This window comes from Hibiscus syriacus, unplaced genomic scaffold, assembly GCF_006381635.1.
Source record: "Hibiscus syriacus cultivar Baekdansim isolate YM2019G1 unplaced genomic scaffold, ASM638163v2 tig00110445_pilon, whole genome shotgun sequence".
In the NCBI taxonomy this organism is placed as follows: Eukaryota; Viridiplantae; Streptophyta; class Magnoliopsida; order Malvales; family Malvaceae; genus Hibiscus; species Hibiscus syriacus.
In genome coordinates this window covers 41,697-60,820 of record NW_024062740.1, presented here as the reverse complement: position 1 = coordinate 60,820, position 19,124 = coordinate 41,697, and the positions used below count along the sequence as shown (strand labels likewise).

Here is a 19,124-nt window from a genome sequence, read left to right as displayed (position 1 = left end):
TTGTGGTTATAAACTTTTATTATAATTTAGATATTTTCTATTTTTAATAAAATTAGAGGACTCTATAAAAAAACCCTTAGAAACCGCTTTTACTAAATAAACAAGCTACGGGATAACATTAAAATTGTTTTGTTTTCTTAATCAATAAAAGCAAATTCTACCCAAGTCCGCGTTAAGAGTCTTCGCATACCGTGGAAAGCAAGTCATATTCAAATGAAAATACAATAACTTTTAATCTAAGATTTCTTATAACCCCGCCAAATGTGAGGATACATCCAAGTACAACATAAAGAAAAAGCCAAAATACAATGGAATAAGAAAAAGAGACAGCAGAAGAGGGTTAAGACAATAAACCACAATTATTTGGAAATTATTGAAGACAAATTTTACATAAAACAACTATCGAGAAGGACCTGCCAACCATCGTACAATGAAGTCTTCTGCTCTGTCCACCGCTTGTTTTGCAACAAAAATATGTCGAAGAGACCGGTTCTCTACCATTTTGCAAATATTTGTTCAACTCTCGCGTAGATCCTAACGAACCACTATAGTTTCCCAGTTGTGAATACGATGTAGGTTGGAAAAAGAGTGAATTTCATTGATAGATTTAATATTTAAATTAAATTCATGTTCCTTTTGAATATTACAAATTAAAAGATATTTTTAATTTAAATATTAGTAAGATAACTATTCTTTGAATACGTCAAATTAAAAGGTATTTGTTACCTATTTAACTTTGAATATTAAAGATTATTATATCATTTAGAATATTTTAAATTAAAATAATATCTATTTAAGTTTGAATAGTAAAATATGACTTTAACCAATCTTTAGCCAAGTCGGCTAAAGAGAAAGGGAAAGCTCTCAATTTAATTTGATCTTCGATAACTCCATGTGGTTTCATGCTAGTGCATAGTGGAGTTTCAATAAGTGTTTGTGCGGATTTTCACTGGGAAGGCCCTGGAAAGTGGGAAGAAGATGAATAAGTCCCGTCTTTGAGTAAAATGGAGTCCCGCCATTAAGAAAAGTGATGCATAATGGAGTCTGAGTGACAAGAGTTTCGGCTAGCTCTCGGATCGTTTTTTCTTCTTCTTCTTCTGGCATCAGGATTTAATCTTCGTTATATGCGTCTGCTTCAAAGTCTGTCTCCGGATTTGATTCCGTTTTTGAACTCTGCTCTTGTTCTTCTTGTCTTTTTGTTTTTTCCTGAAGCGTTTGTGCGTGGATTCTTCGTGCTCGTGCTTCGATCTCCAGGTCAAGATCTACTAATTCTCTCAGGTTTCTTTTGGTCATAAATCAAAAACAAAGAAAAATAAATCAGTACTTCCCGTTAGTCCCGACAACGGCGCAAATTTGGCATGTGTCGTGTTCGCGTCAAAATAATTTCTTAATCCCAAAAGAAATAAAAGAAAATATAGCAAGTGAAAAGTAAGGGTCGATCCCACAGAGACTCTACAGTTTCTGATTCAGTTATCTTCTTGTTTTTGAACGGTAGAGTTTGAATAGAGATGAAATTTAAGGTAAAAAAATAAATAAAAATATAAAGATAAGATAAGAATAATATAAATAGGGGGTTTAAGTTAATTAAAACTGTTTGAAGATAAGATAAAGATAAAGTAGAAAAAATAATAAATAGAATAAAATAATAATTAGAGTTTGAAAAGAAGACTTATTGTAAAAAGTAGCCCCAGACTTTCATCTTTGATTCAGTTTCCTTGTATCATCGAAATAGTATGTTGAACTATTTGATAATAAATTTTTAAAAGACGTAATGTGGTTTGAGAAAAGAACACATCTTTATGAATAATGAATTAGTGTTGTTTAAATCTTAATTTTATTTATTTGACACGTGTACTCAATTATGCAGATTTGTCAAATTCATTGTCTTTGCCTAACAAATATTGGAATACATTGTGTTGTCAAAATTAAAAAAATTAGATGAAACATAAGACGCTTTGGATTGTCTGCTCGGCCGGTAATACTTTATAGCTCAACTGTAAGTTGAGGTGTTGACATCGCGTAGATTGGTTTTGAACTGAATTTATATAAAATATTAATTTATATCATGTTCATTTAAGTAATTATAAAATGTTGCTCTTCCTAGAGATTTTGGGTCCGGACAGTTGTATCTGTAGAGTGTACGCATTCTATGCTACCATGGAATCGATTGAAATGCATCTAACATCGTATTCAGACATATGCAAGCAGTTTTGTCACAATTCATTCGTTGGTAGCTGCCGAACTCTTTAAGATCATTAAACAAATCGCAATGCAAACCATTTTTGTCTGTATTAACTTCAATTACAAAACATAGAATTGCCGGCCATGGCAACTCCCTCTTGTTTCGCCTTGTGTTCTTCCCATTGTCGTCAACGTACAGCATTATTCTGGATTCCAATAAAATCCGCAGCACCTCTTCCCAGATTTCTTAATCTTACCTTCAACGGGAGCTATGGTGAATTCGGCTGCTTATGTGAATTACATTGACTAGGACCTTTGTGTGATGGAATTGATCGACACTAATGTACCATCGGTAAACGCAGTCGAGGTTGCTCGAGTATGGGGTGAAAAATATTTTTTGAATAATTACGATAGATTGGTGAAAGCTAAGACATTGATCGATCCGAATAACGTTTTCAAACACCAACAGGGGATTCCTCCGACCACCGCCATGATCAGTTCCAAGGCACATAGCTTCTGATCATGGTAAAAACTGGAATTGAATTATTGATTTTTAAAAGGTTAGAGTGTACTTTTATCATTGGCTGAATTACAATGTACAATTTTTGAAAGGATTAAAGAGAAATTATACTATTAGAGAGTGTGATTCGAATTCCATCTGATCCGGTTTAAAAGAATTATCATACCACGAGTCTAATGAAGAATTAAAATATATAGAAAATTAGAATTTGTGATGGAAAAAAATATATATATATTTATATTAAAATCATAATTTTTAAAAATCACAAAATTATAAATTGTTTTAAAATTTATGATTAAAATATGTTTTCAATTCAAGTACTTCAATTAACTAAAATTAAATTATTTATTTTTTTCAGTTTCAAAATCATAGCTTAATCGTTGGCACTAATAGTTTCGAATTTAAAGAAAGGATTGCAAATGTCGAGATTCGAATCTCAAACTTATTGAATGCTTATTCGAATCTCAAAACCCAGCAAGACAACATTGTCAAAACAAAGGGATGAAATAAGGTTAAAAGTTCTCAAGGTTTCTGAATCCGAAACATGGTGACGACATCTTTGAGCAAAGATAAAAGAAAAACAAAACGAAATGGTTGCGTCCGGAAAGATGGAAAGAAAGAAACCGATGAAAGTTTTTACCATCCTTTCGACACAACAGAGTTGCGATCGGGAAGTCACCCAATTCCATCCATATGTTTTAAATGGCTAGGTCGATTGGTTAACCCGACGTTGGTCGGGTAACTCGTGGCCTCACTGGTGTTTTTGAAGGACTTACCCTGAATGCTAAGAACGAAACATAATTAAACTTAATCGATGACGAATTTGACAAGCATAGAATTTAGAACGAAAACATATCCCCAACTTCGAGCCTCATTAAAACCCCCCCTAATCCTAAATGGGAGAAAAGAGTGCTCCAAAGTTGAGGAAACAAGCCAAAGTACAGAAATGAATTACACAAAATGAAGGGAAAACACGCCTTAAAACAAAGCTACCCCACCCTAACAAGAATAAAATGCAAAACTCCACACTAAAATCTTCACAGAACCATCTTAAAAGAGAGTCGCCCTGATAACCAGTATACCAAACAAAAAAACATCCGATCTGGGTATGCAATAAACACTGCATAATTAAATTCTTTTGTTATCATATCACCAGCTTGTCTTAAACATAACTTTTCTAATCGATCCCATCTTTTCCAAATAATCTGCCATATTATTGGTAGTTCTAGGCGAGAACACAAACTTAATTTCACTTAACTTCAGTACATTTGCATCCATTTCCTGAAAAGTTGCTCCCCACCTCCATGGTCGAGTAGAGGCATTTTTGAACCCAATTCCTCACTACTTAAGAATCAGATTCTACAATCAGTACAGCCTTACCACACCAGCAGGATTCAGTGAACACATATAATGCAATTTTGATTGCTACGAGCTCCGCATAATCTGAATTTACCTCTGTTACTGGCCCAAAGAACATTACTACTATGTGACTGTCTATTGTCCTCAATACTCCCCCACAACTTTGTTGTCTTGTTCGACGCTGAGCCATCCACATTGAACTTCAACTGACCCGATGCAGGCGGCTGCCAGACGTTCTTGAAACTTTGATATGCGCTTGAACCAGCTGACTCCCCTGGCCAGTCCCACCAGCGTTTCTCATCTAAAACACTGAATTCCTTCAACGCCTTACACCAAGCATAGGCTCTCATCTTTACATATACAATCAGGTCTTTAAGTTTAATGCCTTTATTCCTAAAACAAAAATCATTCCTAGCCAGCCATATGCTCCATAGCGCCACAGCAAAGCTTACAAACCAAGCCAAGGCTATAGATCATGACCATCTAAACTGATAACAAAACTCAAAAACTTCATCCACTGTCTGCATGTTGAATCCTGGGATATGCCACCACCTGCTAAAAGCGTTCCAAAAACATACCATAAAAATACATGACACAAACAAATGGTTCGCATCCTCTTCAGCATCTCCACACCAAGGGCATAAGTGTTGAGCATCGGACAGCTTAATCCCTCTTTTATAAGGAATGCCTTAGTTGACACTCTGCTCAATTTAAGCATCCAAAGTAAATATTTCACCTTGGGGGGAACTTTTAAACTCCATATTTTGTCGAAGTTAAACGAGACTGCATCTTCGAAATTCCCATCACTGAGCAATAATTCAGTCAATTTTTTGACCTTGAACAATCCATCAGTTTCATGCACCCATACAATCCGATCAACCACAGACGAATTTAAACTCACTTTGTCCGCTTCTCGTTTAATAGTTCGTACAGTGATTAATTCCCTATCCAGCAAGTGCCTCTCGAACAGAGCTGTTGTATCTAGGCTTTGCCAATCACCTGCAGTAATCATATCACTCACCGTAATATATTTCCTAGACCATAAACCAAGTGAATTTTCTCCAAGATAAAGGCATGTCAAAAAGATTACAGTCTTCTATGAACGTATTGAACACTGCAATCTCCGTTTGTCTGTAGGAGCACCCGCTTCTCTCACTGTGATTTCGTATTGCATTAAAATCGCCAGCCATAAACCATCTATTATTGTTTTTCCTCCTGACTTACACAATCGCATTCCATAATGTAACTTGTTCATAAACTTCACAAGGTGCATAAACGTTCATAACATAACATATCGAATCGTCTGCAGTGTACTTCCCTTCTATCAAAATAAATATGTTTGTAATTAAGCTATCAAGAACCTGTAATCTACTCTTATCCCACACAGACAAAATACCCCCAGATTAACCCATTGCTTTCAAAAATCTAAATTCAAAGTCATCATCACACCAGAAGCTACTTATTTCTGTATCCTTAAAATTCTCATTCTTAGTTTCTTGTAACAACACAATTTTAATTCTATGAATCCGAATAACCCTCCTAAGTTCTGAAATTTTCACATTAGAGCCCATACCTCTTGTGTTCCAAGACAAAAACCGCATCTGGACTCCTCCCCCTCTGCTTAACGGCTAGAATTCGATGGATTGGGATTGGGACTCTCCTTCAAAATCATCTGCAGCTAAAATTTCTCCAACTGAAGCCTCCTCTGAACCTTTAAACTGTATACCCAGCTCTCTGTCGATCTTTAGAGTTTTCTTCGCTTCCAACTTTTACCTCTGCCATCGTTCTTGAAGATCCGAGTCAGAAAGGGACCTGCCTTCGAGTTTAGTGGACTCTTCCTCTCTTTGCACCTTCTTATGGATTTTCTTCACACGATAATTTCTATTTCTTCTCTGGGAATCACCATAATTTTCTTGTATTCTTTGAAGGGATTTGTATTTCTTATTTTTTTCCTACCTTTAGACTAGCTTGTTGCTTGGGTTTGGGCATAAAAGTATCCTCGCTCAAATTTGTAATCATACCCGTCCCCTACTCCTGTGCTTCCTCCTCTCGCCCCAAACTGGGCTTACTTCCCTTCGGTTCTACCAAAATCACATCCAATTGGTCTTCTATTCCATTGGATCCTTCTTTAGGTAAGATGTTTGTAAGGCCCATATAGTCCGTATCCTCAACCGCCTTTGACCCTAAACACCCTTCCCATAGAGACAAGTCCTTTAAATTTTCGCTTATTCCTTCATTATCATCCACCGCCTTTATTAATAATCTATTGTCATCTTCTGCCACTTCCCCTCGTGTTCCACCTCCACCTCATATTGCTTTTGTGATTTCCCAGAACTAACATCATTCACCCTCTGACCCAATATAGCTTCCTCCCCTATATTTCTCTCTTCCCCATCCAGCCCCGACAATAAGCCATCTTTTGATATGTTCCCCATGCAACATAAATGATTATCATCTACCTCTTGCCACCTCTCCGAGTTCTTCTCCTCCGATGAATTTGTGCTCCTTCCTGCCGACGAGCTCGAGTCAATAGTGGCTAAATTAACTTCTACTTCTTGCGTACGGCTTCTTGTTTCGCTTCTATTAGTGGATTGTTCCACAATTCTAATTTTAAAAACATCCCTTCCTGCTTCCAAATCAAACACTTCATCTATCAAATCCTTTTTGCTTGTTGCTATCAGGATCATCATCTCCTCACATCCCAATTCCTGAAGAGTATTTTCACCCATCGCTGAAACATCTCCCCATTGCTCAGCTATCCTTTTGAATGTGTTATGATTCCAGCAATGTAACGGCACACCGATTAATTTAATCCAGGTTACTCTTTCGAACGCTCTGTAAGATTCTGTCCATGGATCAACTTCCAAAAATACTTCAAGTAAGAACGACCATTTATTCCCCTTCATGATCCTATATAGCTCATCATCAACAATTTCTATTAGGAAATCTCTCCCTCCCAGAAACTTGGTCTTGACATCTACCAAACCTCCGGCACTTAATCGTTCTTCCACCTGAGTCGAAGAACAGACTGTCGCCATAGTATCTACCATACATTTCTGAAGTTTTCGAACGACATCATCATCAATAACCCCCTGTATAGTCCTGCTCCTCCTACTTGCGTGTGCCTCAGAGCCTTCTTCACCAATGCTTTTATCTTTAGGAATCCTTGCGGCTGTATTAGAGGTTGAAAGACTATTCTGATCCCCACTTAAATTCTTTGCTCTATATCGTGCTTCCTTCACTTATAGTCGATATCCGAATAACCAAAATCCATTTAGTCTTTGCATTACTCTAACTGTATCCTCTTTGTTTGAGAATCTAACAAATCTAAATCGCTTCCCCGTTTTGTCATTCTTCCTTGCAATGTAAGAACTAACCACGTCTCCATGCCTACCGAATAATTGTCTCAATCCACTCCAATGATATCTAGGAGGAATGTTTTGAACAAACAAAGTTTGATTCTCGCCTTCCTTTCCTGAAACCTTCACCGTCGTTTGAGCTTCCTTTCCTGACGCCATTGTGGAGCCACATACAGTTTTGTTCTTAACTGATGAAGTTTTAGTTTGTAATTTTTCTTTTCTTTTCTTAAAGCTCTCAATTTAATTTGATCTTCGGTAACTCCATGTGGTTTCATGCTAATGCAAAGTGGAGTTTCAATAAGTGTTTGTGCAGATTTTCATTGGGAAGGCCCTGGAAAGTGGGAAGAAGATGAATAAGTCCTGTCTTTGAGTAAAATGGAGTCCCGCCATTAAGAAAAGTGATGCATAATGACGTCTGAGTGACAAGAGTTTTGGCTAGTTCTCGGATCGTTTTTCTTCTTCTTCTTCTGGCATCAGGATTTAATCTTCGTTATATGCGTCTGCTTCAAAGTCTGTCTCCGGATTTAATTCCGTTTTTGAACTATGCTCTTGTTCTTCTTGTCTTTTTGTTTTTTTCCTGAAGCGTTTGTGCGTGGATTCTTCGTGCTGGTGCTTCGATCTCCAGGTCAAGATCTACTAATTCTCTCGGGTTTCTTCTGGTCATAAATCAAAAACAAAGAAAAATAAATCAATACTTCCCATTAGTCCCCGACAACGGCGCAAATTTGACATGTGTCGTTTTCGCGTCAAAATAATTTTTTAATCCCAAAAGAAATAAAAGAAAATATAGCAAGTGAAAAGTAAGGGTCGATCCCACAGAGACTCTACAGTTTCTGATTCAGTTATCTTCCTGCAAGTCTAATGAAGAATTAAAATATATATAAAATTAGAATTTGTGATGGAAATAAAAATATATATTTATATTAAAATCATAATTTTTAAAAATAACAAAATTATAAATTGTTTTAAAATTTATGATTAAAATATGTTTTCAATTCAAGTACTTCAATTAACTAAAATTAAATTATTTATTTTTTTCAGTTTCAAAATCATAGCTTAATCGTTGGCACTAATAGTTTCGAATTTAAAGAAAGGATTGCAAATGTCGAGATTCGAATCTCAAACTTATTAAATGCTATCTCTTAAAAGATACGGCTTAAACCGACTACTCTAAGTCGTGAATCCGCGAGTTCGGTCGTACTATATGATCATGCTTATAACCATCATTAGAACACGAAATGGTAGCAAAAAAAAACCCAGCAAGACAACATTGTAAAAAACAAAGGGATGAAATAAGGTTAAAAGTTCTCGAGGTTTCTGAATCCGAAACATGGTGACGACATCTTTGAGCAAAGATAAAAGAAAAACAAAACGAAATGGTTGCGTCCGGAAAGATGGAAAGAAAGAAACCGATGAAAGTTTTTACCATCCTTTCGACACAACAGAGTTGCGATCGGGAAGTCACCCAATTCCATCCATATGTTTTAAATGGCTAGGTCGATTGGTTAACCCGACGTTGGTCGGGTAACTCGTGGCCTCACTGGTGTTTTTGAAGGACTTACCCTGAATGCTAAGAACGAAACATAATTAAACTTAATCGATGACGAATTTGACAAGCATAGAATTTAGAACGAAAAATCGAGAACACACCTGATCGGCTGAGTTCCTAGCACCAATCCACTACAACTCAATGCAACAATGGCACTTTCCGCCTGTCCAAAAACAGGAGTTCAGTCAAAGCACAAAGCCAATTTAATTCATCGATTTTATGTGCATGCAAAAAGAACTCCGGATGATGATTGATTTGGTGCACAAGCATGCATGTACGACCGATTTAATGTAAAAGTATATGAAGCAACATGTCGTAGTGGGAGAAAAAGCCGTAGTGTCGGAAAAGAATAAACAAATAGTCAGTCTGATCATGAAACCTGATCTGGTAGGATTCCATAAATGACATAGTAGAATAAAAATGAAAAGAAAGTTAAGGTTAGAAGCTTCTCCAGCATTTAGCTGATCTGTGAAAAATCGAAGAGGTTTAAGAATCACATAATCGAATTACCAAGTGTCTTGCAGTTACATACGTCAAAAGTTGGGCAGAGACTAGACATGGAAAGCTAAATTACAAAGAATATGACCTTTTAAACCATTTGTCGAAATGGCTGCAAGCTGGCTTACATGTAAATCAGGCCGGCTTTCACAATAATCTCACACAAAACACTTGCTAAAATCGAGCCACTTGATTTTAGTCAAGCATATCACCTAACTTAAAGCGTCTAGATTTGCAGTGATACGAGTTGAATGCACATTGTCCCCTAAAATCCTCAAGCGAGTGACCTGAGAATTAAAAGAAAATCGCATTAACCAAACCATTTACAAAAAAGGCATGCATGATATTGATATTGTACTAACCTCACCGCACGCGGACTCAAAAAATTCTTCACATCAGCTTGAGGAACCTTCCGTCAAAGAGAAAAACCTTGCGAGGATTAGATAAACTAAGTTGAATCAATTACTGCAGTGATAAAGCTAAAAACTCGGACACAAGAGAGATTTTGAGACACAAGTATGTTCATATTTTCAAAGTTCTTTTACCATATATTTGAGGGACCTTCGAGGGTCATATAGCCATACCCATGTCCAGATATCAGTCAGACATGTGTGCCTCAATAAAAACGAAGAGTTGTTTGAGTAACTTAGGATAAAAGACAAGAACTCGAATATTCATGTTAGCAATTAAGGGGCTACCTCCTTGTCAATATTTGTACAATAAACTGTTCTGGTACACATTTCCCTTTCATCTTCGGACTACAATTGTAGTGAATATGGTTATCAAGAGTGAGGCTCGAAAGTAATATAAAGAGAAACTACAAGAGCTATTCGTAACACGACAAAATGGCATAGAGCAAAATGAAGCCTTATGCAAAACCAAAACAACTGAGAGCCAGAAAGTTATTCATCCATACCCTAGGGAGAAATGTAGGGTTCACAGGCAGGATGGCAGTTTTTGATGGCAAGACCTTAACTGGATAAAACCCGAGCATCGTACCATCAAGGCTAGAGCAGCTCTCGCACCTTCTGTTAAAAGGAAGTTCATGAAGAATGTAACATGTTAATTAAATGTAAATATCAATGAAAGAAAAGTTTTAAGTTCATTCCTTATCAGCTGCTTACCTTCATCTGCAAATTCCACAAATGCAAAGCGAAGAACTGAATGCGGATCACCACAAACTCGGCAATCAACAACCTTCAATGGTAATTCTCAAAGAGCTTCAGAAATATTATATATACAGTAATCTGTCACATAAGCTATCAAGTAAAAATAAATCCTATCAAGTAGTATCAACCAAAGCCCCAAAATCCGTATTTTTATCAAGGAGAAACGGGATTCTAAACACTCAAAATGAAGAACGAAAATAAAAAAGGTGAACTTGGAGTCCTTATGCATGTATTATGCACACACACACAAAGCTTTAAAGATAGAAATGATATAGCTCAAACATTATTGTCAATTACTCCACATCAAAATGCAGGGTTAGCCAAAAACGAACGAAATTACGAAAAAAGCTTTAAAGCCAGCATTTTTAACTTACTTGTCCACAATTACTAAATAAGCCAGCAAGTTGTTCTTCAGTGGTCTAGAACAAAGAAATTATTTCCACAAGTGACTTCACGAAATCATAATGAAACAATAAAAAATATCAAAAAATGATGCCATTGTTTACACTTGCACTCTGTTCAATATGAGAAACATATACAGTTCGCCTAATGCTATCATCTCTTTGAGCTTGAAAAACTTGACCATTAAGCTTCCTTTTTCCTTTTTCCCTGGTTGTTGTTTCTTCCCTGAAACAAAAACAACCATTTACCAAATTGAACAAAGGAGAAGAAAAACAAAGATATACAAGATCGTTACATGTCGATGTTTAGCATAACATTATCCCATATTCGACAAGTAGATCGAGCAAAGCTAACTACAATAACATCAAAGTCCAACAAGTCAATCAATTTAATAATTAAACAACCATTAGACCAATTGAAAACCTTAAAATCATAAATGCCAGCAAAACACAACAATTTTATCAATCCAAAGGAGAAACAACCAAAAACTAGTATAAAATGCAGAATTGAATCATCCAAAACTCAAGAACCAAATGCCCAGTTTATATACAGTAGTTACCAAATGCAGAATTGCTGTTACCATTAGCTACTGCTGCCTCGCCTGGCTTATCAGCAATTGCAGCCATAGAATCAAAACCTCAAACCCCAAAGAGTAAAAGAAAAACAGAAAACCCAAATGATCAAATGAAAATGGGAATTTGTTTTTGCAAATTTATGCTCTTTTTGTTTCTCCTTTCTAAGGAGCAAAAAAGTTCAGAACTTTAAAAAAATGGGATGCCTGATAATAGATAGGCTTTTGGAAAGAAAAAAAATTGTCTAGAATGGAAATAAAGCGAGAATGCAGATTGGTTTCTTTATTTGAAAATAAAATATCTAAAAGAAATAAAAGAATTAGGGTTTTGGAGGAACTGAAAGTCTGAAATGGATGATCAAAGAAAAAGAAAAACAGAGACGAAGATGAAGGAAGGAACAACAGCTTCTTTTAATTTTCTTCTATTTTATTTTTGGGTATTTTTAAATTTTATTTTATTGGGCAAAGAACGCCATATACCCTTGAACTTTTGACGTTATATCATTTATATTATTGAACTTTAAATTTTGTTAATTATAATATTAACTTTGATTTTCACTTCAACTATGTCATTGGGCAAACAATATCGTTTTAGATACTAAATTTTATAGTATATCGATTTTGCAATTAAAATTTTAAAAATATCCATTTTCGAACCTATATATTTTCAGTTGCCATCAGTAAGAACAGACTCAAAATTTTATGTTATGCGCGAACTTCTAAAATTTTAGAAAAGGTAGACTAATAAAATTTCAGAGATAAAAATATATTTTCAATAGAAAATATATAAAAAATCTAAAATATATGATAATTTTAAATTTTCGAAGAGGGCGATTACACTCGTCGCCCCTCCCCCAATGCATTCTTGACCGTCAGTAACCAATCATTTATCATAATCAGTCATCTTTCTTCTCCTCTTACTTCTCTTACGATTATTTTTTTATAAGACTCACTCAAAATTGACGAAATTAAACAAAAAAATGTTGATTTTTAAATTTTGGAGGTTTTCTTAGATTTACGGGATTTGGGGTATTTGTTCAAAAAATCAAACAATGAGAAGTATTATTTCGAGAAGATTAACAACATACCTCAAAACTAGCTTCGTCATTGAAAGATATCAAATTATTAATATGTTGAACTTTTAAATTAATTTTCGTCGATTTTAAGTGAATTTCGTAGAAAATCAATCATAGGAAAAGAAAGGGGAGTGAAATGTGAATTTTTTTGTACCGAACTTGTTCAAACGATGACCAACGAAAGACAATGATTGGTTACCAACAACGGCCAGAAAGAACAATACCAAAAAGTAAGTTGTTTTAAAGTTTAAAAAAATCGATACACACCTAAAATTTAATGTCTAAAACGACATCACTTTGGGCATCAGTAGTAGTCGTTAAAATTATATAATTTTGTCCATGTCATCAAAGTGATAGAAAGATATGTCCACGCCACTATATCGTTAAAATTTAACAGCTCATTGGCATAATTGAAGCAAAAAAAATTAAAGCTCGGTGCTATAATTGATAAAATTAAAAGTTCAATGGTACATAGTATAATTTACCCTATTTTATTTTTAATAAATAAATGATAAAATGCATTAGTCGTCATTGAACTATACTCAAATGAACATTTAGGTTAGTGAACTTTCAATAATTATAAAAAATTGTCAATAATTTATCATATAGTGACAAAATGGTTATTAGATTTTATTGAACTGTTAAAAGTGATCATCAAATTTTTATTGAAATTTTATAAAATGTTTATTAAATTTATTAAAATTTTATATTTATTATAATGTCACAATGATTCTTTTATAAAAAATTTAATAAATTTAATAATATTTTTTAAAATTTTTAAAAGTTTGAATATAAAAATAATTATTTGATTATAGTTTAATAATTTGTGAGATATTTTATCATAAATAAAACAAGTTGGATATATAAGAAATAGCAATAAATAACAAATAATAATAAGGGTTAATTTCTTTCAATATCACTTGATTATGAGTTTGATAATAAATATGTCATTTTCTTATAAAAGTTATAAACAAGTCACTCAATTAAAAAATTATTACAAACATGTCACTCTATCACTAAAATTGAAAAAAAAGTGTAATTTGACCTGGTATAATAACATTTTTAATCCCTACAATTTATACATTCTATGAATTATGTTATAATTTGAAATAATTCAATAAACTTAAACCTTTATATTTAAAAACTCTATCCACAATATTTTTTGTGATACTGTCAAAGCAAACGAGCCCATCAGATCAAAACAATAGTTGGATAACTGCAGTAGGTACAAGTTACTGTTAAACTATTATTATACCAAGAAAATAATTTAATATTTTTAGAAGAACAAGAAATTTAGGAGAAAAACAAAAAGACTAAAATGATAAAAAAAATAAAAGATTAAATTTATTGAATTATTTCGAATTAAAACCAAATTCATAGATTGTATAAGTTTTGAGGGCTAAAACTATTATTATATAAGGCACGTCATTACTCTCGTCTAATATTTAACGAGTGGTAATGTATTTGTAATAATATTTTAATTAAATGATATGTTTGTAACTTGAAGTGTACTTTCTTTCTTGAATATTGATACATGACATTCGTTCATCTTCTTTCTTTCTTGTTTCTTTTTATACCCAAGTCCTAAAATGTATTATAAAATACTCTAACTCATTCAAACTCCTCCAGACATAATTAAACAAACGGAATAAACTTCGAAAATAAAGCACAACAAAATTCGATATAACATTCATTGAATTATGACATGCAATTTTATAGCATTTCTTATACACAAAATTACATAATAAAAGCTATAAGCATAAACGTTTACGAAAAGGGTCATTTTGTTCTCTATTCTATTTTTTGGAGTATTTTGGCCCCTCAACGTTTCATTTTAAGGCAAAAAGACTCCCAACATTTGACAGAGTAATCACTTTATCTCTTATTCTTTTTTTTTCTTAGGCATTTTAGCCCTCAACGTTTCATTTTAAGTTTAAAAAGATTCTTATTTTGGAGCATTAATAGTTTGTTAACTAGTAGTTTTCATCTATGGAGGGAGCTTTTTGCCTCAAAGTGAAACGTTGGGAGTCCCAATGCTCGCAAAAAAAAAAGGGACCAAAATGATCATTTTGATCAACGTTGGGGCTCTTTTTGACACTATGCCAAAAAACTAATCTTCCGCTCATCAAATCATTCTGATTCTCTAGCAGTCTAAGGACTGCAACATCAGGACAAGCTCTCCCACAGTGCGCCTTCGATCACCGGAGGATAAGCTTTCCCGTAATGCATCTACGATCACCGGGATATGATGTCATAAGATCCATTAGAACCCGGCGCCGAGGCAGCCGTCCATGTTGCCGATATCTGTAACAGGAAGGGGTTGGAGGAGCAAATGACCCCGCTTTCCGAGTATGAAGACAAGTCGTAAGCTAGAGAACAATAATGAAGTTATGATTTCTGCAACATTTATAGTTTGCTTCGAAGGTGTGTTCTTTTTTTTTTCTTTACAATGAACTGGATGATCTTTATAGGATGTTCCAATTTTCATTATTAGTCGAACATTCATATATCGATTTATTTTACGATGAAGGAAATGATATTTTTTCCGATCATAATCTCGAACCCGGAGTAAACGACTAATAAATCCGAAAATTTCATTCAATTCGTCAAAATCAAAGGATCCATCCTATTTCTCCTCAGAATGAACACCAACCATGGAGAAAACTATACATAAAAAGAAAGAGTGGAAAAGAAAAATAAATAAATAACCTTAAAAGACCAGAGTGAATTTTCCTAAAAAATCATTTACAGACAACATACTCATTCGTTTACAAACATGTATGGTGACTTGTGTTCTGAATCATACTTCAACGGTGAAATCCAGTTCAGTTTCCAAGGAAGCGGGATTCGACAAAACAGCTTATGCTGGTTTGATAATCTTGGCATCATGTACGGTTACGACATTAAAGAAAATCTCATCTCAAAGAAAGGTCGAGGCAAATTATGATTGCAACACATTGAATCAGTGGACAAACGAATTGTGAAGAAAAGGAAAATTCCCTGAATGAAAGCACCGAATAATGCCACTACTTCATATGAGATCAACATTATTGTCAATGAACATCCAATGCTCGAAAGCATTATGCTGTAAGCATGCAATCATGTCGATGCAAAATCAATTTACACTAATCAGTGCGGCCAAAAAAACACCAGGATAAATGCAGCAAACTTTTCATGGTGTTAGGCTTAATTTGCACTTTGATGAATGCTTGTGAAAGAGCAATGAAACATAAACGAGCGTACAGTTACAGTTGCCGACTGTTGACTGGCCTGTCCGGGTTCTGTTAGGCTTAATTCCATATCATGAGTTGCTGTGCAACCCGGTTCATACGCTTCGAGAAAACCAATCTTTGCCTTATTAGGTAGATCGTGAGGATGAACAAACGGAACTCCATGAGGCCACCCGATTTCCATTCTAATATTGGCACAAGGGCTATGGAGTGCATGAATGTGATTCTCACACTCTCTTAGGGTACAAAACCTTAGTTTGATGCCCTTCTTATCCGCAATCTCCTGAACCCTTTCCTTAAGCACTCTTTGTGCCTCAAGCCTTAATCTCTTGGAAGGAGGCAGAGGTTTGCATCTCGTATCATTCTTCCGTCTTCTCATCAAGGGCTTCATAGATCCTGTACCAGCATTTCATTGATCCAAGGACCTGTTGTTAAAAACTTCTCACTAAGGCTATTCGGACAAAAGAATAACACGGATAAGCAAACATCAAGATGACTTCGCAACATTTGGGTCAAACCGTTATAAACCCTATCGTCTCGACTTTTGAAGTTTTGATATTGCGCTCGGGATAGCTCGAGGGATCAAGTACTTGCATCGAGGATGTGATATGCAGATTCTACATTTCGATATCAAGCCACACAATATTCTTTTGGGCGAGAACTTCACATCAAAATTTGCAGATTTTGGTCTTGTTAAATTGTTTTTGGTGGATGATAGTATTGTATCTATAACCGTAGCACGAGGTACAATAGGATACATTGCTCCTGAACTGATCAACAAAAACCTCGGAGGCATCTCGTATAAAGCCGATGTTTATAGTTTCGGAATGTTGTTAATGGAAATTATCGGAAGGAGGAAGAACATGAATACATCTGTTGAGCACGAAAGTCAGAAATACTTCCCATCGTGGATTTATGATCGGTATTATCACAGTGATGATGTAGATTTGGGGGATGTTACGGATGACGAAAAGATCATGGTGAAGAAGATGGTGATAATAGCTTCTTGGTGTGTACAAATAAAGTACGGTCATCCTTCGATGAGCAAAGTGTTGGAGATGTTGGAAACCGATGTCAAATTCCTCCGAATGCCGCCGCAACCTTTTCAACTTCCCTTTGAAGTTCCAACAGATCAATCTCATGGTTCTAACACAGATCTATCCCATGACTATAGTTCAACTTGCGAGACATCTACATTACTTTATTCCTCAAATGAAATTAGCATAGACATATTGTAAGCCATCTAGCCTTTTAAATATAAATTGAACATGGATGGTTTAACTCAATGTCCTAGTTTTGCTTTTGTATTTTGAGTTTTGTTAATGAGTTCCGACCAGACAAATTCATATATTCATGTTACGTTTGTATTTTATATTATGATCAATGACGAAGTCATGATTTTATGTTTTAGGATAAATTTTAAAAGAATTTAGAAGAGCAGAAATATATTATTAATAACAAATATAAAAATATGTCAATTATATAAAATTATTTTTTTAAGGGGCTACCGTCCCTGCCAATCCTAATTTTATTAAATTTTAATGTTTATATTGATTTTATCATTGAACTTTAAAACACTTCAATTCTAATATTAAATTTTGATTTCAGCTTTAACTAAACATTGAGATATTAACTCATTAATAATTGGATGGTGTGACATTTTAATGTTGATGTGAAAGTTAAAAATGATTTTTATTTTTTTATTTTATTTATTAAATTTAGGTTTTTATTTTGCACAAACTAAGTTACCTTAACAGTTAAAGGAATGATTGTTATTTCTAGAGCATGTTCGAGCACCAGTGATTACATAGTATTTGAGTATTCATTGTCAAATGATTAAACTGGACTGTAGTTTAGAAAACTGTTTAGTTCTCCTACTCAAGCTTAAATTGGACCGGTCCAATAGATAATTAAATTATTTAAACATAAAAATTTTATATTAGTATTAAATATTTTATAATTAAATTAAGGGTACAATATATAAATAGTCCCCAAACTTCTAGGGAACTTACATTTTGGTCACCCAACTTTTAAAACTTATAATACAGTTACTGAACTTTTATTTCGGTTTCAGTAAGGTCCCTAACTTTACCCGCCCGTTAGTTTTATCTGACGTGGCATGTTAACTCCGTTAAACCACCCCGGTCTTTTTCTTCTTTCTTCTTTCTTCTTCTTTCTTCTTTCTTCTTCTTTCTTCTTTCGTCTTCTTTCTTCTTCTTCTAGGTTTTAAGATAAAAAACGATTATAAACACAAACAAAAGACACCCGATATTCTTCTTTTATTTATCCAATGCTTTGAAAAGCCATTGCCATCCTTTTAAAACTTCTTCTGCTCTTGAAATATTTTTTTCTAAAAGCTTTGACATCCATATCAGCTTTTGAAGTTTTGCAAACCACGAAAAACATGGTTCAACCTCCACATTTATGTTTATCACCCTATAATCCAACGAGAGCTTTTATGTGGGTATGTATGATAAAGTCTCATAACAAAAGTTAATGGGAAGTTAACTGGTAAGAACTCGAGTTGTGAGTGCAGTAAGAGTACCTCCACTCTCTACTCTTATCCCAGGTATTGCCACCGCTCTACCTTTTCACATTCATTGTTTTTTTTCTCATGAGAATTCATTTCGCCGCCACAAATTAATGCAACCACGATTCCGAAAGAAACTGAGACTATTAAATACTCAAAGAATCCATTCTAGTAAGGTGACTATTTATTGATAAGTTGTATAGAGTATAATATACTATAGCAGTAGTTGTTGAAGAACATGAATAGAGATGAAGAGCAAAATGATTTCAAAAAGCCTTTAGTTTTTTTTTGGGTTGTGAGCTTCAAGAGATATGTTTCATTTGAGAAGAAGAAGAAGAAGAATGGAGTTTAACAGAGTTAATGTGCCACGTTAGATAAAACTAATAGCGAGTAACATCAGAGACCTTATTGAAAATGAACTAAAAGTTCAGTGATTATATTGTAAGTTTTAGAAGTTAGGTGATCAAAATGAAAGCGCCTAAAAGCTTGGGGACTATTTATATACTTTACCCTTAAATTAAAAAGATTATATGATTTTATAATTTATTGATTCGTAAATAAAATTGTTTACGTGGCCTAATGGATAAGGCGCTTGCCTCCAGAGCAAGAGACTCTTGGTTTGAGTTCCACTGTGAACAATTTACTCATAATTTGCTATTCAATTAAAATTATTATTTAAG

The 19,124-nt window shown here is 34.3% G+C and overlaps 1 protein-coding gene, 1 long non-coding RNA gene and 1 pseudogene across 2 annotated transcripts; 1 reads left to right on the top strand and 2 right to left on the bottom strand.

Annotated features, from left to right (window-relative positions):
• Positions 1-8,695: 8,695 nt before the first annotated feature.
• On the bottom strand, positions 8,696-10,154 carry LOC120125836. The gene is made up of 5 exons (XR_005516403.1): positions 10,012-10,154; positions 9,829-9,895; positions 9,595-9,753; positions 9,070-9,131; positions 8,696-8,982 (listed from the first exon to the last, which is right to left on the bottom strand). It is a non-coding gene; the product is annotated as an uncharacterized LOC120125836 (long non-coding RNA).
• Positions 10,153-11,663, bottom strand: LOC120125845 (annotated as a pseudogene).
• A 4,859-nt stretch (positions 11,664-16,522) lies between these two features.
• Positions 16,523-17,152, top strand: LOC120125844 (rust resistance kinase Lr10-like). The gene has a single exon (XM_039144179.1). It carries the CDS (start codon positions 16,523-16,525, stop codon positions 17,150-17,152), a length of 630 nt encoding a protein of 209 aa, XP_039000110.1.
• The last annotated feature ends 1,972 nt before the right edge of the window (positions 17,153-19,124 follow it).